At 31.7% G+C, this 23,793-nt stretch overlaps 1 protein-coding gene across 1 annotated transcript in view; it reads right to left on the reverse strand.

Annotated features, from left to right (window-relative positions):
• Positions 1-23,793, reverse strand: part of COL11A1 (collagen, type XI, alpha 1) — a 220,804-nt gene that overhangs the window by 177,232 nt on the left and 19,779 nt on the right. Inside the window, exons 2-4 of the mRNA XM_011935227.1 lie at positions 18,035-18,202; positions 13,903-14,116; positions 9,861-10,023 (exon numbers count right to left, since the gene is read on the reverse strand). Coding sequence (XP_011790617.1) covers positions 9,861-10,023; positions 13,903-14,116; positions 18,035-18,202 — 545 coding nt within the window. The remainder of the gene's footprint in view (positions 1-9,860; positions 10,024-13,902; positions 14,117-18,034; positions 18,203-23,793) is intronic.

Genomic DNA, 23,793 nt, shown 5'->3' on the forward strand with positions numbered 1-23,793 from the left:
CAGTGAGCTAAGATCATGCCACTGCACTCAGCCTGGGTGACAGAGTGAGAATCCGTCTCAAAAAAAAAAAAAAAAAAAAGAGAGTATATATAGAAGAACTTTAAATGCATATTACTTGGTGAAAAGAGCTAATCTGAAAAGGCGACATATTGTATGACTACAACTACATACATCCTGGAAAAGCCAAAATTATAGAGGCAGTTAAAAAAAAATAGCAACTTCCAGGGGTCAATCAGGGAGAGAACCATGAATAGGTAGAGAAAGGAGAAAGGAAGATTAGGTAGAGAAAGGAAGATTTTTAGTGCAGTAAAATTATTCTTTTAGATATTAAAATGGTGAGTACATGTCATTACATATTTGTCTACACTCTTAGAATGTACAACAGCAAGAGTGAACATGTAAACCATAGACTTTGGGTCATAATGATAAGTCAATGTAGTTTTATCTGTTGTAGTCAATTCACACTCTGGTATGGGATATTGATAATAGGGAAGGGTGTATGTTGGGGTGGGGCAAGGAGTATATGGGAACTCCCCGTACTTTCCGCTCAACTTCGCTGTGAACCTAAATGTACTCTAAAATAAAGATAGTTTATTAACAACAACAGCAACAAAGGCAATAAACAGATGCCAACCCTGAGATGGGGTGGACATTGAAACTCTCAGGAAGAGTTTTTAAAACAGCTATTATAACTCTCCTCCAAAAAGCAAGTGATACCCTATTGAAAATAATGAAAATATAAGAGTACTTAGCAGCAAAGTAGAAACTTTAAAGAGTGAAGGCTTCCTAAATTTGTTGAAAAACATTCATTTACTGATGGAAGATGCTTAATAAACTCAAAACAGAATAAATTCAAACAATATTATAACAACATACTTCCTAGTCAAACTACTGAAAAGCAAATAAAGGGAAAAAAGATCTTACTAGCAGCTAAAGTGGTACACAAACAACAATGTGAATGTGAACTGTGCATTAGAAACACAGGGGCCAGAGACAGTGGAACAACATTTTTACAGTGCTAAAATAGTAAAACTGTCAATCCAGAATTCTATTGTCAGTGAAAATATCCTTCTGTAATGAAGGCAAGAGAACAACATTCTCACATGTAAGAAAACTCAAGAGATACAAGAGATATATCAATAGCATATCAGCTGTACATGAAATGTTAAAGAAAACTTTTTAGACTGATGGAAAAGTGTATCCTAGAAAAATATGGAGCTTCAGAAATAAAAGATAAACAGAAATAACAAATATTTACTTAGATATAAAATTATATTATCTTAAAAGCTTTAAAACATTTGATTCTTTAAAGCAAAAATCATAACATTTGGTGGTATGTTCAATATATACAGGTCTAATAAGTATGACAACTATGCTATACAGATCAGCATGACAAGGAGATGGAAAGGTTTCTACATTACATACATACAATGATACAATATTAGCAAGAAATATATCATAAAATTTTGGTACAAATTTTATAATTCTTATAAAAATTCCTTCTTAAATATAGCAAAAATCCAATAGGTAAAACAAAAAGGAATAATACAAAATATTCAAATAAACCCTCAGCACCAAAAAAAAAAAAAAAAAAGACTGGAAGCAGGAAAGCAAGCAAGAACAAAGCATCAGAAAACAGAGAGTACAAAGAAAATACAAACAATAAGATGAAGACTTAAATCCAGCCATATCAATAACAAATCAATGGCATAATGTAAATTACATGTTATTAGTTTCATGGCACCAATTAAAAGGCAGAAATATATAGAGGGGATAAAAAAAACTCCCCAATAACCTGACTCTAACAGGCACACTTTATGCAGACACATAATTTGAAAATAAATGGACATAAAAATAAATGACATTCAAATTGTAGGTTAACAAGAAAAGGAGTGGCCATTCTAATACCACATAAAGTAGACTTCAAGACAAAAAAACCTAGTGGAGATAAAGACAGATATTTCATAATGAAAAGTGACAAGCAGAAAGATCCAACAATGATAAAGGTGCATGTGCCTGAGAATATCGTATATGCAGAAAAAATGGCAAAATGAAAAGGAAGATACACAATTCTACAATTATGGTAGAAAATTTTAACACTCCTCAATGACTGATAGAATAAACAGACAAAAAAATAAGAAAATAAGAAAAGATCCAACTGACATGTATAAAAGTCTGCATCGAACAATTTCACAATGCTCTTCCTTTTTAAGGGCATTATTACATTAACTGAGACAGACTACATGTTAGACCATATATCAAATCTCAATAAATCTAAATGGATTGAGATCATACCAAATTTATTCTCAGAAGACAACAGAATTAGACACCAATACCAATAAACTAAGAGAAAGTCAAGTATCTAGACATTAAACATCACTATATATTTAGTGGGCTAGAAATAAAATAAAAAAAGAAATTGAAAATTATTTTAACTAAATTACCATAAAAACTGACACAGTAAAATTGTGGTATGCAGCTAAAACTGTATTTAGAGAGAAATGTGTAATTTTAAATTTTTATACTGGGAAAAATAAATCTTGAAATAATAACCCTATATTTTGAGAGGCTAGATAATTTTTCATTCTCAAATTAATGATAGAAAAAAATAATTATGAAATATAAATGAGTCTGTTAAGAGTGATAATTAACAGAGCCTGAAACTGGTTTGTTGAGAATATCAACAAAATTTTCAAGTACCTGTTCAAATTATTGATCTGGGGGGAAAATTCAAATTATTAATATCAGGAATAAAAAGTAGTTTTCCGTAGAAAATTTAAAGACATTAAAATTTAAACTAATGAAATGCTACAAACAACTTTATATGAACAAATCCAACAACTTAGTTGAACTAGAAAAATTTATTGAAAAATAAAACAACATAGTCTATGCAATAAGAAACATAAAAACTAAATTAACCTGTATCGAGTAAAAAAATTGAATACGTTAAAACAATTCTAAAATGAAAACAGGGCCTGAAATTTTCACTGCTTAATTCTATCCTGTATTCAAGAAGGAAATAACATCAGTAATATAAGAAAGTTTTCAGAAAATAGATGAGGAGAGATCACTGAGCAGATGAGTTTATGATGCCAGGATAACGCTATCAAAACCTAACAAAGACATTATCAATATAGATATTCATAGACTAGTATACCTCATTAATATAGACTAAAACTTCTTAAAGATATTTTAGAAAATGAAATTATATGTTATATTAATAGGATAATATACTACATGACTACAGAGGACTCTATATACATCTAAGGAATGAAAAGTTGTTTCTAAATATTTGAAAAATCAATCAATGTAATTCAACTTACTAACAGGAAAAAAAAAAACCTACATGATCATTTCAATAGGTGTAGAAAAAGCGTTTTACAAAATTTAGTACATGTTCATGATAACAAATATTTAGGAAACTAAGACTAATTGTAAATTTCAAACTGATAAACAGCATCCAATGAAAACTTTCAGCCAACATCATACTTAATGCTGAAAGACTGAATTATTTTCCACATGAGGTCAGAAAAAAAAGTAAGAATACCTGCTTACACAAGTCATATTCAATATATATAAATGCCATATTCAATATATATCCCATTGATTGCCATAAGAAAAACAAGTAAAAAGCATAAAAATAGAAAACTTGTGAAATGGTCCCTACTTTCAGATTATATAATTTTTTTACATTAAAAAAAAAAACCCTGAACTAATAAATGAATTTAACAAGGCTATAGGACACAAGGTTAATACAAAAAATTATGTTTTCTATATTTGCTAAAATATTCAAATATGACATTAAAAATAAATTCATTTACTGTAGCACTAAAAAGAAAAATACTTAGGAACAAATTAAATAAAAGATGTCCAAGACATTTACCCTGAAATCCAGAAAACATTGTAAAAAAATTAAACAAGACCAAAATAAATGGAGAGTTATACTATGTACAGGAAATATAAAAACTCCATGATTTTTCAAAATTTCAATTATCTTCATTATGATGTGTAGCTTAAATGAAATCCCCATTAAAACCACAACTTTTTGTAGAAATTAATAAGCTTATTCTAACATGTGTGTAGAAATGAAAATGAGCCAAAATTAACTACAGCAATGTTTTACAAAGAATAAAAAGTAGGAGTATTTACCCACATGACTTAAAAACTTCCTGTTAAACTATAGTAATCAAGATATTTTGGTACTAGTAAAAAATAAATAAATGAATAAATAAAATAAGGTAGAAAGTTCAGTCATAGGTGCACTAATTGGTAGCCAATTAATTTCTGATTTAAAGACCAAGGCAATACATATCATGAAAAGAAAGCCGTTTCAGAAAAATATGCTGAATGAACTGGATATCATTATGTAGAAAACAGTGAATATTAACCTTTACCTTACATCATACACAAATATTAACTCAAAATGGGATATGACCTATGTGCAAATCCTAAAACAACAACATTCTGATACTAAAAATAGAAGAAAATCTTTGTGATCTTGGAGTAAAAGTTTCTTAGAACACAAAGAATGTAAAACATAACAAAATTGATAAATTGAACTTTATCAAAATTAAAAGCATATACACTTTGAAAGACACCATTAAGAAAAAAAAAGAAAGGCAAGTCACATACTGGAAAAAATATTTGCAAACTTCTATCAGACAAAAAATCTATATACAGGATATTTTGTAAAACTCTTAAAACTCCTTAAACTAAAGACAAGCAGCTCAACTTTTTTAAATGGGCAAAACATTTGAAAAGACACCTCACCAAACAATATGCATAAATGGCCCACAAGCACCTGGCAAAATGCAAACATCATCAGTCAAGAGAGAAGTGCAAATTAAAACCACAATGTAACACTACAATGCATCTAGCTAGAATGCCTAAAATGAGGAAGACTGAACATATCAGAGGTTGGCAAGGATACATAACAACTGAAACTCTCATACACTGCTGAAGAAGGTATAAAATGGTTAATGCCACTTTGAAAAATAGTTTGATAATTTTCTTTTTTTTTAATGTTAAGCATGTACCTACCAAATAACCCATGCATTGCACGTCTAGGTATTCAACCAAACAAAGCAAAATGTATACATGAATGTTCACTTTATAGAAGCCATAACCTGGAAGCAACACAAATGCTCACTAATAGGGTGAATGAATGAACACATTTTGGTTTAGCTATGTGTTAAAATTCTACTCAGCAAAATAATAATAATAATAAATACAAAAAATATTGGTAAATCTTAAGATCATTATACTGAGTAAGAACTTAATTGCATGTTATATAAATAAGACAACATACTACATCACCAGTAGGGTCTATAGACCTCTAAGGATTGAAAAGTTGTTTTTAAATGTTTGAAAAATCAATCAATGTAATTTGACATATTGCTAATAACAGGAAAAAGAAAAATGAGTTAAAACGAGTTAAGTTAAAATGAGTGCATCCAGTATAATTTCATTTGTAAAAGTACCAGAAATGTTATAGTGATAAAAAGCTAATTAATGATTGTCTGGCATTAGGATAGAAGAAGGAATGAATTATAAAAGATGATGAGGAATCTGTTGGGTGAGATGGCAATGTTTATTTTCTTGATTATGATGATGGCTTCACAGTTGTGTACATAAGTCACAACTGATTAAATGGTATACTTTTAATATTTGCAGTTTACTGTGATTCAATTATAACTCAATAAATTTAGAAAAAAATCACAAGAACCATGAACTAAATGCATCTAGACTGGGAAAAGTGGATAAATGGAAAGGCTATCTCCATCTTATAACATTGTTCTATAGGAAAACTATCTCTAAAATTCAACTTTTAAGTGTGTATCTTGGGTAATATATGCATTAAAAAGATATGTGGACACCATAAAGCAATAATCAAACTCTTAATGGCTTTTGAGGTGACTTTACTTTTGGCCATCTCAAAAGCCATCTCAAAAGAGTTAGATAATCTTACATTTTTCAGGCCTTGTAGAATTATCAAATACCATAGCTTTTATAAATTATTATTCATTGATTTCTCCATAGAAAATTACATTCAAAATATTTCCTGAGGAGTTTGAAAAAAATGCAAAATTTTCATCACAAAGCTTTTCTACTCAAATGGCTGTCATAGGTCATATTTTACTCATTGCTTCAAGGAAATAAATAATCTCCCCAATGATGGCTATTTGTTAAAAAAATATAAAAGGCCTGCAATAATCTGTTTTGATTACTTAAAAAAAAAAACAAAATATAAAGAACAATGTTTTGAAAACTTGAACAATGGCTATAACTTGCTATTAAGTAAAGAAATTTTCCTGTTTTAAAGACTCCAAAAATAATTGTATTGATAATAAATAGAAGCAATACAATTCTTCTAATTTAATTTTCCTCACATCTTTGAATCCTATCAAGCAGGAAAAAAAAATCAAGGCTGTTGAGTAGTGTTGGTAAGACTTTTTTTAATTTTTTTTTGCTTGCATGGAAATACTCATTAAGTCAGATCACGTTCCACTTACTAAGATCTGTACTCAGGTGTTACCTCTGTCTAGAGGGGACAAATGTATCTAATCTCTACAAGGTACTTTGTAAAACTGCAGTGGCTCAGAAAAGAAGTACTGCATTTAGAATACAGATAGACGGACCCATGAGGACTTCAGACTGATAGATGGGTCACTGTTAGTCACCCATATCAAAAGTATTTGAAATGCACAGTTGTAAAATCATAAGAAAAAGAAGTTATAATAATGTTTGTAAAAGTACACATTAATGGATAAGTTAACAACATACAACCACGTTTATATTACATATGTGTGCATGTGTATAAATCTATATATATTTATATTTATACTAGTATCTTAAAGACTGTACATACATCATCAGCTCATTTTTTCTATAAGTCCTATGAGGAAGATTCTGTTATATTTCCCATTTGAAACTGATATAGAGTAATTATAAAGAGAAGGTTGAATATTAAGCTATATGCTGGGATTCAAAATCAGATTTTTGTCATCCCCAAATCAATTCATATACTCACTCTGCTATGCTGAAATTATAAAGCCTGAATTATGAGTCTATATGCTCATCTTGTGATAATTTTCACAACTTTTAATTGTTCAAACTTTTTTTTTTTTTTGAGACAGAGTCTTGCTGTGTCGCCCAGGCTGGAGTGCAGTGGCCAGATTTCAGCTCACTGCAAGCTCTGCCTCCCGGGTTTACGCCATTCAACTGCTTCAGACTCCCGTTGGGACTACAGGCGCCCGCCATCTCGCCGGGCTAGTTTTTTCTATTTTTTGGTAGAGACGGGGTTTCACCATGTTAACCAGGATGGTCTCGATCTCCTGACCTCGTGATCCGCCCGCCTCGGCCTCCCAAAGTGCTGGGATTACAGGCTTGAGCTACCGCGCCCGGCCACAATTGTTCAAACTTTAAAATCATCTTCAGCTTTGCTTTTATCTGTGTAAAGTTGAATTCTAAAAAGTCGTTAGATTGAAACTCAAATATGACCATGTTTAATATTTTTTACCATAGTAGTATCATTCTATTAATGCAGGGTAGTGTATACATGAAATTACATACACTAAACAAATCTGCAACTAAATCTGACTTATACTCTGTCTGAAAAAGTGACATTTCTAGTTTTCAGACTAATAAATCACTGGTATTATATTATCTTCATCATCACAACTATTTATAAAACACTAAAATAATGTACAGACAGTACAATTTCTATCTCCTGTCATTTTTAGTTTAAATTCTATGTGTTTACTTGCAAAGAGTCATAAGTATATAGGTACTAGAATATAAACCAAAAATAAAAGGAAATACATACTCGAATAAGTTTTTACGAAAAGATATATTAAGATCAGGTAGAATGAACTAATTTTACAAAAGAGTGAGAATTTTAAATTCGTACTAAACATCTATATACTTGAATTACTTATTTTCTTCATGCTCTATTTTCAAGGGGAAAGAGACCAAATTGTTATTGAAATTTCATATATACATACAATAATATAATCTAGAAAGTAAGACCTGAATCTTTTATCTGATGGCTATTTGAGTACATGAATTAGATAAATACTAAATTTCATCCAATTCAAAGTTTCCTACTCTAAAGCTCTCTCCATATTTTTATTAAGTAAAAATAGTTTCCCTCTATAACTGGTCAAAGATTGTAAAAGATAAACCTGAGAGAGTAAGTTCTGTATTCATTAATATTTTATAAACTAACTACACTTAATAGTAAGTAAATGTTCTATTTAAAACTTCATAGGGTTTCATGAAACTCTAGGATGCGAAACAGCTTAATAAACTTATTTTTGACTACTCATTGTCATATTCGCTAAAGGTTTCATTAAAGAATCCTTTCAACATTACTTTTCTTAATGTTTTAATAGTTTCTCCAACTAAAGAGCTGGAGTTACTCCAGGATTCAGAATGTGGCATATAGTGTTACAAAGCTAAGAATCAATTTTTTAAAAAAGAAAGAAATTCTATTGATATTGTTCTTCTGTCTTACACATTTATGTTCCTGGAAAATAAGGTGTAGGTTACAAAAATAAATCATAATTTATTCATAGTTCACATGAAACATATTTATGAATAGTTTTGTTTTCAAAAGGTTTTTCAAGACTAGAAATTATATTAATATTTATTTATTGAATGAATAAATAATTGTTTATCATCATATGCATGCAATCAATGTTAGATATTGGGAGATCTGAGAGCATATTTCCATTATATACTACTCAAATCAGTTTATCATTTACATAATCCAGCATGATATGGTAGTTTAAAATATTTTATGTAGAGTTAAAGGCTTAGGTACACACTAGTGGAAAAAAGTCAGAAACAATAGCATCTCAAATAACATGGAACTTTCACAAATGTTAATTGTAATAAAAATTTTAAATAAAACTACACTGTAGGTTTATATATGTAAGTACAGGAACGAAATAGTCTAGCCGACGCTAGACTATTTCATAAACATTGTTCTGTTTATGAAAATACATACTGTCTGTATGTTTGTGTATATATATGTGTGTGTGTGTACACATGTGTATATGTATATTCACACATCATAAAACATAGCAAATCTCCAGGTCAAACTGTCTATTAATTTGTAATATATTACACAGCTTTACTTCGCTACACCTTGACAAAGAAATGACTCAAATTGTTTAAAAACAACCACCAAAATAATAAATAATGCCTGGAGAGTGCATCCTTTAATTGTGTCAGAATTCAGATCATTCATTCTTTTAAAAAATGACTAAATGAAAATTAAAGCACAAAATGCCATATCCAATGATTGGAGAACTAAAAGAATGTGATTATCATAATTAGTGAAATATAATTAGATGTAAATATCTTACCATGATCTTTACAATATTTTTTAAAGTGATTTATAAACTTAAAATTTATATTTTGCAATATGATCTCTATTTTACCTTAAAAAAACATTCACAAAGAACAGAGGAAGGCAAAACATATGACTTGTATATACATCTCTCTAAATTAACCTCCCATAGAATGAAATGAAGAAAGTGTTATTTTCTGCAAAGAAAATAATACAAAGTACTAAGAGTTAAGCTCTTTGTCCTTTCCAGGAGAATAGCATGTCTGTGTTCAAATCAACCAATCCCTGTAAATGTTTCCCAGGCGTTACAGTCACCATTGTCTGGTCATTCTCTTACTGAAGAATAGAAAACATCACCGCTATACTCACAGAGGAAGAAACTAGGTCACCCTTTAGAGTTTCAACTTTACTTTATAACATATTGCTATAAAGCAGTATTTTTACTGTTGTTAACCCAGTTCATTTGATTTGTCAATATTCAGCTTAGAGTTTGATTTATTTTTACCTCAAAAACTTCTTCATCCAAAATCCTTGTTCCAAAAACCGTGATTCCATTGGTATCAACAATTGCTCTCTCACTTCTATCAAGTGGTTTCGTGGTTTTCTTCTTACAATCAACAATCATTGTCACAGTTTTCTTCTCCACGCTGATTGCTACCCGATGCCACCTAAAAAAGACAAGTAATTCTTTTGTAAGCTTCAAAAAAACAGTGGTTGCCAAAGCAGTATTCACATTAAAATACTGTGTATTTTAAATTACAAAAATGAACTGAAATCATATAAAAATGTAGGCTCATTTATTAAGCAGCCGCTAAACAGGTGACTACTTACCCTTTACCCAACAGTGCTAGGTACTCAAAAGGACACAAGCAGCATAAAATGCACAGTAGAATCAGCTGTCTGTGCTGATAAGGAAGTGCCCATCCTTTGCTTCACTTTGTGTTGTAGTAACAAAAGCTTAATCTTACTGTGTCCTGATGAAGGTATTTGATAGAGATTAGGGTGGGATATGGGGTAAGTAATAGTTTCCAAGTACGTAAATGCTTTCTTCCAAAGTGGAATTCCATTTTAAAAAAAAAAACTGCTCTAATGATCCCCTGAGATTGACTGTAAAAGGGTATGTCTACTAATTGAATGAGTGCTCCATCTAGAGCAAGTCAACGTCCTAATTGTAAAACACAATGTGCTTCTCTGTCTTTATTCACATTTATTTCAAGTGCTTTCATTATTTTTCCACTTTAATTTCAAGACAGTTATAGATCACTACTGTAGTCAGGATCCAAGACTGAGACACAATATCTTTCCTTCTTTCCAGGGTTGGCAGGAAGTGGAAAACTGAAAGAAAACATAGTCAACACATGTGTGGAATGAGAGTCTCAATTCACTCTGCAGCTACTGCTCCAACTAATTCAGAGCAGTGATGACAGGCTTGGCTGGGGAGACATGGCCAGCCCTTTGGAAACGCACATTCCCTAACCATACTGTAAAATGGTGGGTTTTATTAACAATATATGGTGCTAACATAAACCATTAAATGAAGCCCACTCAGATTCTGCAAGCCAGTCTGGTTTATATTTTATTTTTTTTCCAAATGAAAAGTGCTAGATTAATATTCCAGAAGTGTCTAGGACTAGATCCATAAAATAAAATACCCAAAAAGTTGCAGGAGCCTTCCTGAAATGTCTGTTTCATGTGACTTGGCATGATGACCAAGTGTATTTCCATATACACTTAATCTTTGGTCTTTCCACTAGAACATTCAACTGGCATAGGTGTCTGCTTGGTATGAATTGAGCAAAGATTTATACAAGGAGCTACTTAATAGAGTGAGAGTAAAATTTACACATACTTCATGCCAAGAAATCTGTGTCTTCACTTAAACCATTCCCAGTATTATAGGTATGTGCTTTTCATTAACAGAAAAAAAAAGAAAAAACAATTTCAATAATTAAAATTGATTAGAACTCTAAACTTGATATTTTTGTTTAATTAATGTAGGCTGTGATAATGATATGTCATAATCATGATATCATATATAATATTCAAAATACTAAATTAACATTTAGCCTTAGAGGCATTCTTAATTATTCTTTTTCTCATACTACACACTCCTATTGTCAGAAAATTCTATCAGTTCATAAATTAAAAAGTATAAACAGAATCCATTGTGTGTCAACTTAGTCCAAGCTGCCATCTTTCACAGCTAGACTCCTAACTGACCTCTGCTTCTACTCTTATGCAACCAGAGCCACCTTTTAAAAATATAAGTCAGATCAAGGGTCTGCATTCTTAAAAACTACCAAATACAATACTCACAGTAAAAACCGAAGCCCTTACTCTGCTTCATATGAGGGTCCCTTAGCCTTCTATAACCTCATGAGTTCAGACGCTCCCTGGACTCCCGGCATCCCAACCACAAGGATGCCTTCTTATTGCCCCTTGCACAGGTTCTTCACTCTGGAAGGATTGTTCTTTCTCCATATCCCTACATGGCTATACTCTCACTTCCTTTGTGATTTTACTTAATGCAACCTCATCAAAAAAATATGAGTAAAACCTCATGTTTTACCTTAAGGATTCATTCATATTAAACTGCCCTATCTAAAATAGTACACTCTACATTTCCTACCTTGATTTATTTTCATTCACAGAACTATCAGCACTTCACATATTTAAGCTCCAGGAGTGGAAAAACTTCACCTGGGTTGTTCATTGCTACAACTGCTGTACTCTACAGACTGCCAGCCCAGTGGTGGCTAATAGATAAGTACGTATGGAATGAATGTTCATTCATGATGAATGTCATGATTGTTCTTTAAAAAAATCAGAGTATGCTTAAATACCAATATTTTTGCATCTAAATTATTATGTCAGTTGAGCTCCACAAATATATCACATTTTAACAGTCTCAAGTAAAAGTATAGGACCTATCTAGCACACAGTAAGCATTTAATAAATTGTTATTGAAGGAATATATGAATGAAAAATATGAATACTAGTAAATATGAATTGTATTCAATATATTATCAAGATAATATTTTACTACTGTGATATATGTAAATATAACTTCTTGTTCTGTTTGATAATCAATTAAAAATATTTATTGAACATCCTCCATTTTTTTTGTTTTTATTTGTTCATGTTTTGCTTTAAGGATTCATTCATATTAAACACTGCCTGTTAGTTTTGAATAGAATGTGGTCTGGGCTGCAATAAATTGAAGCTTTTTTTTTTTTTTTCAGTTAGGAAAGTGGGATTAAGGAAAAATAAGGTGTGAATAATAAGATAAGTTCAAAATATTTTCTACAATTACCAAATATAGACTAAAATCTTAGTATGGAGTTTGCTAACAGTCAAAAAGAGAAACACAATGTGCTATTATATCTAATTTGTTTATAAGATAATAATGTAAATTAGTTGTAAAAGCCTTGTTTTTTTTTTTTGTAACACTGAGACTTGAGAATTTCTCTGTGGTCCTGACAAAAATGTAATGAGTGTCAATGAGCACTGCTACTTCCTTCTTACATCTCTGACCAAATGTGCTATTTCGGATAAAGTTGTTTTTAGAGGTCTGGATTCAGTGATAAAATATCGAGTAAACTTAATAAGCATACATTTCTATTTAGCTGCTCCATAAGTGAAAGGGAATGACCACTATGCATAATTCAGAATTCGGCATGATTTGCAAAGGAGCGCAGTGCAAGCCTGACTTCCTGAGTTCAAACCCCATCTCTATCACTCTCCAACTATATGACCTTAGGCAAGTTACTTAAACTCTCTGAGCCTCAGTTCCCTTACCAGTAAAATTAGTTTATTAACATTACTTTCTTAAAGGAACCCAGAGAACTAAATGAGTTAACAGTGTATAAAGAGCTTAGCACGTGGCACATGTCAGTACTCTATAGTGCTTCCTCTGATCTCCACTATTATTAGTAAAACATAAGTTGAATTAGATCATTCTTCTGCTCAAAAAGCCTCCAGTAACTTCCGGTTTCACTCAGAGTACAATTCAAAGTGCTTGCAACCTCCTACAATGTGTTATACCATCTGGCCTCCCTCTGCTTCTCCATCCTCATCATCCCACTCTTCTCCTGCCATGCTGGTATCCTTGATATTGCTTGGAACAAATTGCCCATACCCTGCAATCAGAGACTGTATTTGCTTCCTGCTTCTCCTGGAACACTAGGCTTTTAATTATTAGCATGGCAAGCACTCCACCTTCTTTACATACCACTTTCTTAGTGGGATTTGGCTTGCTCTCACTTGTTAAAACTGTACCCACCTCACTGCCACACCCTATCCTCTTTACTGTTCTCTTTTTCTTTCTCACTTATCATCACCTGCTATACTATTTATTAGTGACTTATTTTGAAAGCATTGTTGTTTCCCTGTACATACTATAAATTATGTCTTTATGTATTTTTTGCTCATTTGTTTATCACCAGCAACTAGAAAAACAGTATCACACTCCATAAATATTTGTTAAATGACTGAATAAAAATAATGATACCAGCATAGTTAAAACATTGTATTATTTTGTGACTTACTTCCCATCAGCGATGTTAACAGTTCTAAAGAGGGGATAGTCTTCTGGGGCAGGTTTTCCAGTGTGGTCTTCAAACAGAAAAACAGGTGATCTTCCAACCTCAACACCAATTTGCTGAATACCATGCTCATTATAAATAGATAAAAGGAAAGACTGAATTCCTTTTTTTGGTTTCACTGTAAATAATATTGAAAAGTCTTCTGGAAAAGTTCCACCTGAGAAGAAAAGGCCAAAGAGTTAGAAATTTCCAACGTCCAATTTCTACATTGTTCCTAGATCACTGTAGTATCTTTGAACTTTCTACATGGCCTTTATAAATCAACTAACTTTGAATAGTAAACATTAATAAATAAATAGGAGTCCTCTATTAAGGTTTCTCTTCAATTTTTATCCAAGCTATAGTCAAACTTTAAAGCCACTCACTTAAAGCACTTAAAGCACAATGGCTATATGAAATTAAATTTGATTTAGGCAACAGGATCATGATACCAGTAAATATCAAACACATAGCCAGCACTCTTAAAACACTTATTTAAGTACTAATTTTGGCATAAAGTTTGTATTTTTGGCTTTGTCTAGTCTGTAGCCATACATTCCCACTTTAAAGAAGTATTGTAATGACCCAATTTACAACCGTATTATTTTTGTTGTTTCTTTAAAAGCTTAAGAGTTTTCAATTAGTTCTTAATATCAAACAATGCAGTTTCACTACATATTGGTTCTTATTAAAGAAGTGTATGTCATTATGAGCCAGAACTATAAGGGTAATTGACTAACTTGATTTTAAATTCAAGAAGGCAGACTCTGTTTTTCTTTTTTTCTCTCTCTCAATCATGTGCCAAATATCTAGCATACAATCTGATCTACATTGGTACTTACTAAACATTTGTTAAACAACTATATCATTTAAACAATTATCCTAAGTATATCTCAAATAATTAAGTAAAGAATACTTATATTTTTATAAAACACTACATGTTAAGTTGTGGGTTTTATTTTTCAAAATAGTTTTACAAATATATCTTATTTGATCCTCTTACTACTCTGGCATATAAATAAAGCAAGCATTATTATTTGAGAAATGAGATGCTTTTAGTTTAAAAGTTGTCTTTTTGCAAAACCATTGTGTATGTGCATCTGTAATCAACAATATCTAGCCCAATATCAAGACCTTCCTTTTTCAATCCATTCATTCTAAATTCTATTACAGGCAGTAGTATAAATCTATAAAAGAAATATGAATATGTCTGTCTTGGATTCAAGTTCAAACAATTGTAGATCAGCAATTCTACCACCAAGAATGTATGCGGAGTGAATGCATATGCGTAAAAGTATTATGCTTTCAAATCACCAAACCACTATTTATAATAGTAAAATTTTAAAATAAGCTGCAATGATTGAAACTGGTTAAATAAAATACAAATATGTATGTAATAGAATCTTATGAAGTCACGTAGTAGAAAGACGTTTTATGAAGTGGAAATTATTAAAATGTATTACAAAAGAAAAAACAGCAAGAGGCTTTAATACATTTTTATGCTATAAATGTATGCATAGAGTAGTTAACTGGAAGACAGTACAGTATCTCAATTGAAAGTTCTGAATCTTATCAGATCATTTGGCTCAAATCCCAGCCCTACCACATCCAAATAGGATTACATTTAACTAAAAAGCATTTACAAAGCAAAAGAAAAAATTAACAAATGAAGAGACAACCTATAGAACAGGAGAAAATATCTGCAAACTATACATCTGATAAGGGGTTAATATTAAAAACATGTAAAGAACTCAAACAACTCAATAGAAAAAAAAGTAATGCAATTAAAAATGGGCAAGATGTCGGAATAAACATATCTCAAAGAAGACATACAAATGGCTAATGGGTATATGAAAAAAATGGTCAACATCATTAATCATTAGGGAAATGTAAATCAAAACCACAATGAGCTATTACTCCATTCCAGTATGAATGACAACTATCAAAAAGTCAAAAGATAAGTGTTGGTGCAGGTGTAGAGAAAAGGGAACAGTTTCATACTATTGGTGAAAATGTAAATTAATACATCCATATAGAAAATAGTAAAAAGTTTCCTCAAAACATTAGAGCTAGTGCCATCAATCCCACTACTGAGTATACATACAAAGGAAATGAAATCAGTATGTCAAAAACATGTGCACTCCTATGTTATATTATCCATCAATCCTACTACTGGGTATATGCACCAAGTAAATGACATCAGTATGTTGAAGGGATATCTGCAGTCCAATATTTATTGCAGCATTATTCATAATAGTCAATATATGGAATCAACGCACCACCTCCTAGCCATGTGTTCTTGGCAAATAAAATCCTACTTTCCCTTCCTATCCGTTGACTGGCCTAATAATTTAATCTGTCCCATGGAACTATTGTGGAAATTATATGAGACTGTATCATAAAGAAAGCAGTCAGATAATGTTGATTATATAGCCTTTATCACTTAAATATATAGTATTAAAATTAATTATATAAAATTAATGATTTTAAATAACTACCACATTGGAATGAAGAACACACTGACCCTGAGATAATGAGCCAAAGTATAAAAATTATAACCTGTAATCTGAGTATTTCTAAAGGTTTTTAATTGGTATATTTTTCTTTGTTTTCTCCTCTTCAAAATTCCCATCCCTTTATCTATTAAGGATGCTTTAGGAAATGCAGCAGAGTGCACATAAATAGAAAAAGCAACTTACCTTTTTACTTTTAATTTTTTAATTCTACTTTTAAAATATTTTATGAATTTAATAATCATTTTAATTTTTTTATTTTCAAAGTCAGAAAAAAAGTTCATTTTATTCTTTATATTTTCAGTTTGTTCTTGTTCACCACAAAGTATTGCAAAACAGAAAATATATTGGAAGAATCAGTGAACAATCAAAATAAATGTATTTCAAAATATTTTAAAACGCCTTTCCATAAAAAGTGTACTGTGCTGTTTTGTAACGTTTAAATCCTTGATTTATATTTGTTTCCTCTTGTTAGAACACAGTTTCATATGAAGATAGGAAACTCAAATTTTCTCAAGCAGAGATAATATAGGATAATATGAAGAATTTAAATGATAAATTGCTGCCGAGAAGACCCCAAAGTTCCAGAAAGGACCATTTGATAACATATAAAATATATGGAGCAGAACAAACCTAGATTATATATTGACCACAATGTAACTTGGTCAACTCAGAGAGTCTCTGTGAAATTCAGTTTCCTCCTCTGTTAAATAAGGGTGAGAACACCTGTCAATCAACCAATCATAGATAACTGGTATGTATCAAATGGAGGCAAGCACAGTTAACAAGTTACCTGCTCTGAAAATATGAGGCTCAAAAATTGTCATTTCACCACTCAATTCCCTTTCTCCACATTATCATGATTTCTAGATAATTAGTGTTATTAGGTCAATTAGTGCTCTCATGGAAGGAAAAACAAATATTCAGCAAGTACTTTTCAGTACCATTATGAAAAACTGCCAGCTGATATTAAAAAAAAAAAAAAAAAAAATCTCTAGTTTCGGTAGGGATAACTGTGAGATGTGACTAAATTTTCTTATATTTTAGATAAGAATGACATGCAAAAATAAAGCAAAATTATTTGCACAAAAAAGTATCTCTTTCAACAGAAACATTTACCTTAATGTTAGGAAAACCTGCACTAAGCATGTTTAAATCCAAATGCCCATTAAATTAACTTAGGTAGTCATTAAGGGGAAAGATTCCCTCCTATACCCCAGTCACGATGAATAACCTCTATATGATTACATGTAGAAATAGGCTAGATATAAAATGTTGTCTCCATATATTATGTTCTAACAAAGTGATGAATTACTAAATGTTCAAATAAGCATATTTTCACAGAAATGTGATTGTGCTAAATTACGATTGGCAATTATTAAATTATTTGTTATTTTCATTACATTACTTTGGTGACCACAAAGTATTTGATGTCTGATATATGAAAGAATTGCATTTTACCATATAATTGGGCATTATCTAACCTGATAAAAATACTAATTAGTAAAGAAATACTAAACGTAGTATTAGTAGTGACAAAAGTAGTAATAATTTTAGTAGTAATAATAATAAAGTGAACATACCTGGAAATAACTGTTTCGTTGGGGCACTGAGTTGTGCTTGCTTTGAAACTCTGTAAGCAGTATCTGAGTCTTTAGAATTCTTTCTGTTTGTGCAAAACCCCGTTGTTTTTGATATTCCCTCTGGAGAACTGTGAAAATCTAGTGCTTTTAGTACATCAACTGGAGCAGCTGAAAAATAAGCAAACAATATAAAACTAGAACTGAACAACTATCTGATATAACAATGAGTATTTTTAACACAGGATAGTATGTCGTTTCATAACTTGAATCTATTTATCACTTGCCATGCTTCCCTAACATTTAGGTGGGAGTTTGGTGAGTGGGGCAGCAGGTAGTAATATAAACCATAGCAACATTCTCAAATTCAAAATATCTCAAATCTGTAATCAAATTATGGTTAAGCAACACAGAAGGGGTGTGTGTGTGTGTGTGTGCGCGCGTGCATGTGTGTGTGTGTATACAGGCATATGTGCATCTGGAATTTAAAATTTCCTACATATGAATTTATAAACATTCATATGTATCTTGATTATAATTTATAAAATATTTAATAATTCCAAGGAATAACATTATGTAGAATTCAAGTGAAAGCCAGCATTTGTATTTCATTTTCTAACAGAGTTACTAATAAACTATTCATAATCTAAACAGAGGTGATTTTGAAGATTCAAATTTACAATGGATATTATATAAACACTGTAAAATGTGCAAAATGTGCACCTACTTAGTCATTTTGTATACACAAAGAGAATTTGAAAGAAAGGTGTTAAAAAAATAGGCGGCACAATACAACGCCTTTTTTAGTGCTTTCCTGTGTTAATTATTTACAAATTATATACAGGTACAAATGTATGTGCACAAAGGTTTATGTATCTATCTATATGTAATTTATTGATTTGTATTCTCTCAACTTACCAGTTACTTCATGGATATTACTCCATACTTCATTATTTAGACTGAAAATCCCTAAAGATGAGTAATTTAGTAATTGTGCCCCTCCACATTTTTATGTAGCCTTAGAGTATGTAATACTAGGCTATTTATCAGTGGAAGCATAAATTTCCCAAATCTAATTCATTCCAGGTACTTGTAGCTACTGTGAAGTGGTCAATATAGTATATGTTTGGAACCTTAAACTTTCCCTTTGTAAGTGTGATCCATTTGTATGAACAGCTTTATCAGGTTATAATTTACATGTCATACAAAACACCCATTTAAAAGGGTACAGTGGGTTTTGGTATATTATACTATTATTTTTAATTGTGATCAATACATATAACATTAAATTTGACATTTTAGGTTTTTTAAGTGTACAATTCAGTAGCATTAATTACACTCACAATATTGTACAACTATCATTCTTATCTATTTCTGAAAATTTTTCATCAACCCAAACAAACTTCATCACCATTATGCAATATTCCTCATTCCTTCCACTCCTAACCCCTGACAACTTCTAATATACTTTCTGTCTCTAGTTGCTCATTCAAAAAATTTAATTTAAGTGAACTCACACAGAAGTGCCATATGACCCAGCAATTCCACTCCCACATATATGCCCAAAATAATTGAAAGCTAGGACTCAACCAAATATTTGAACACCAATGTTCACTACAGCATTATTCACAAGAGTCAGAAGGTGGAAACAATCCAAGTTTCTTTCAACAGATGAATAGATTAACCAAAAGTAGTCTGTATGATGAAATACTATCCAGCCATAAAAAGGAAAGAAGTCTTGATACATGATACAACATGGATCAACCTTCAAACAGTACACTACATGAAATATGCCACTTAGAAAAAAACAAAAAAAACTTTATCTTTTTTGGATCTTCAAGTTCTCTGGTCCATAATTACATGTCTATTTAAGTCACTAAGCAAGTCAGGACATGAAAAATGCGGTTCAAGTATTGTTATAAAAATAGACTTTAGAACCCATATTACTCAATGTACACTAAGTCCTCACTTAATGTCCTCGATAGGCTCTTGCAAACTTCGACTTTAAGCTAATGAACTTTAATGAAACCAATTTGACCATAGGCTAATTGATATAAACCAAAGTTAAGTTCCTACAGTCTATTTCCAGTCACAAAAAACACCACCAAACTTCTAAATAAAGACTGAAAACACTTTTCATATTGCACATTGAACTAAATGTGAGCTATACATACACTTAAATGATTAATGAAAACAAAATAATTATTTATCCAGTTTCTGGTGAATCAGTGAATGACGGTGGTCACAGTAGGGCTGGGTTAAATTAAGGTATAAACGTTTGAAAAGTGAAAATTGTAAGGAGCATGTCCTCCCAGCATGCAGTTCAGAATCAATCACAAATATGATGAGCTCTGGGTGCTTTTGTACTGCATTATTTATTATGTGCATTTGGATAATTACGGTAGAGTTTATAAATTTTTATTTGACAATAATGTGTATTCATTCATTAATTTGTTCATTCATTTTCTCTCCTGCTTATCCCAGTTCAGGGCCCCAGATGGTTGGAGCGCAACGCAAACATTCAGGACACAGGGCAGGAACCAGCCCTGGACAAGACACCATCTCATGGTAGGACAAACATACCCACTCAACCAGACTGCGACCATTTAGAGACAGCAATTCTCTGTACACATTTTGGGGATATGGAAGGAAACCAGAGTGCCCAGCGAAATCCCATGCAGACATAGGGAGAACATGTAATTGCCACATAGTGGCCCTGACTGGGAACAGACCTTTTTTTTTTTCTTATCAACACTATAACTAAATGAGTTGAACAAAACAACATTATTTGAGTACTTGCTTGACTTACATTCTATTAGCTTCGTACCTGTATTCAAAAACAAGCAAAACATTCAGAGTAGACCATATGCTGGCCAAATAGCATTCAGCATGCCTGAGATACAAAATTATAATGGTGTTCAAGAACTTTTTTTTGCACTAGTCCTGCTTAGCTATGTTTTTAGGCCAATAGGATATCTGTTTTTTATGTGTTCTTTTCTCTTCCCTCATAACTAAGAAAATGATAATCACAATAACTGCCAGGGAGAGCCCAATATGTGCCAGTCGCTGGACTAAATTCTTTACAGGGATTAACCCTCACAAACCATATGTTCTTATCCCTCCTGTGTAGAGAGAGATTTGAGAACCAGAGAGCAAACTAAGATTACTCTTAATATCTGTGTAAATACCAACTCTATGCTCCTTCCACTTCACCACTCAAACTGCTATACCCCAAAATAAAAACTCTGCAAAAAAAACTTAAAACATACATATAATATGTTAATATCATTTGAGCCAGTTAATTGATTCGTGATGTTCATATTTATTTTAAACTAAACTCATTATTTGTTCTAGTAAATAAATGACTCTGAAGAAGAATGTTTCTCAAAACCACAGCATTTTATCTGCTTAAATTATCTCATCTTTTTGCTCTGAAGCCATTCTCCAAAGTAGAACTGAATAAAGACTTGAGGATAGACATGAACACATCTATGAAGGCTGTAATCTTCCTGAAAAAAAAAAAAAAAGAATGCATCCCCCCTGTCATAGTCACAATTAGACAGAGGTAAATAACACATAAAGCGGACCGCAAATTCTACAAAGTATCTTTTAACACCATGACTTTCTCCAAGTGTACACATCTCAAAAAACAATACATGTAAAGACATAGAATAAAGGTTTCAACCAAACTTTTTCTTTTTCCAAAAAGTCATCTCAAGTTACAAAAAAGTAAAACTCCATTAATTAAGTCCTTAAGATTATTTTATTTCCAGTGAACTAAATAATGAATTAAGCTACTTTGAAATTCTGACTGTTATCTGATCTCAGAATCCTCATACACATTGCATTTAATAAATTGTCATTAAATGGATTCTACTGTTTTATACACATACATACATATACGTTGGAAAACTATTCTTTGTATTTTGCTAACTGCAACTGTTCACAGATTAAAAGAAATAATTTTATGGCTAAATATGATGCACAAAAAAAGTAAAATTTCCATATTCAAAGTAATTATTAAAAGACCTTAATATTTTAATTATCTCTATGTTGCCAACTGCTAGTACAAACCACGTGTATGCAATTCAGATGTATCCAATTCAGCACAATGTTTTGTTCAATTATATTTTCCTGTCCTTTATTGAATAGCTACAGGTTTATTAAATGGGAGAATAGAATATCCAAGCCCATGTGCTACTAAAACAGCCATTTAACTGGGTTCTATACTTTTTCCCATCAATCTTCATTCCACTAGCTTGATTAAGCTTCCAAAAATCCATGTCTCATGTCACTCTTCTACTTAAATTTCTTCAAAGAACCCCACTGACTCTCAGATGATTTCCACATTCCCTGAATATACAATTTGGATATCTGGACACTCCAACTTATCCTAGCACTCTAATCTCACTGAATGTACAGTCTTATCTCTGATGAGTCCCTAATTCTGTCCTCATTCAGTTTTCTAGCCATACTAAACTCAGTCTTTCCAGAATCCACCATGTTCTCTGGCTTGCTTCTGGGCCTTTATAAACCCTACTCTCTGTTTCAAACACTTCACTCCACCTCACCTGAAGGAGTAGAAGAATATACCTGATAATGAATCTTCTGCAGAAAACATTCTCTATCTCCTAAAGCTGGGTTAGATCCGCTAACCTCTGTTATAGCACCTTTCACACTTGTTTTTAATTATTTGCCTTGTCTTTGCCAATTTTTACAAACTAGAAAGGAACCGGTATACACACACAAACACACATAGACTATATAAAATGTTAGTTGAATGTGAAACACGATAATGTGAAAATATATGGAAGGAAATTCATCTGAAATCCTCAGGCTATCTAGCATCGAAACAAAATTTTTTTAGGTCCTAATATGTACGTTTTACTGTATTCTATTGACCTCTGAAACACCCCCACCCTTTCACTGATCAGTTTGATCCCAAGTCTTTGATCCTTTCTCCTTGTTGTTGCCTTCAGCATCCATATAGATTACTGATGTAACATCTCACAATACTTTGATTGTTTCATCTCTCATTCCTTCTCTAAGCTTCTTTGCACACTTCCATGACCAGCAGTGAACAGCACCGTTACAATGATAAAGGTAAGACTGCTTCTTAAGTCCACCTCTGCTTCTTAGCATCTGTGTGATTTGGACAGATTACTTACCTACTCTGGGTCTCCGTTTCTATATCAGTATAATGAGAATAACAAAAATATTTACTTCAAAGAGTTTTTGTCAGAACTAAGTTGGTTTTTGTAACAATAGCTTAGAATGCTGGTGGAGGAATCTATGCCTATGGGCTAAGATCTCCTTGCTGCCTATTTTTATATGGTATATGATACAAGAATAATTGTACATTTTACATGATTGAAAAAAATCAAAGGACAATATTTTGTGACACATGAAAACTATATGTAATTTCAGCTTTCGTAAATAAAGTCTTTATTGGAATATAGTCACACCCATTCATTTATATATTGTCCATAGCTGCTTTTGTACTGAAACAGAGTTGTGTAGCTGTAACAGAGATTGTGTGCTCACAATAGCTAGAATATCTACTACCTAGCTCTTTTAAGCTGAGTCCCGAGGGATAAACAGGAGTTCTTCAATGAAGAAGAGAAGGAAAGAAACAGCACATATGGTAGCACAGATACAAAGAGAGTAAAGAGTTCAAGGAAACCAGCCATGCTTGCCCAAGGAGACATCAACAGTAGGCAAATTTAGCTCTCCAGATTCGATGCACCATGGCTGCTGAGGAC

Source organism: Colobus angolensis, unplaced genomic scaffold (assembly GCF_000951035.1).
Source record: "Colobus angolensis palliatus isolate OR3802 unplaced genomic scaffold, Cang.pa_1.0 Scaffold141, whole genome shotgun sequence".
Classification (NCBI taxonomy): domain Eukaryota; kingdom Metazoa; phylum Chordata; class Mammalia; order Primates; family Cercopithecidae; genus Colobus; species Colobus angolensis.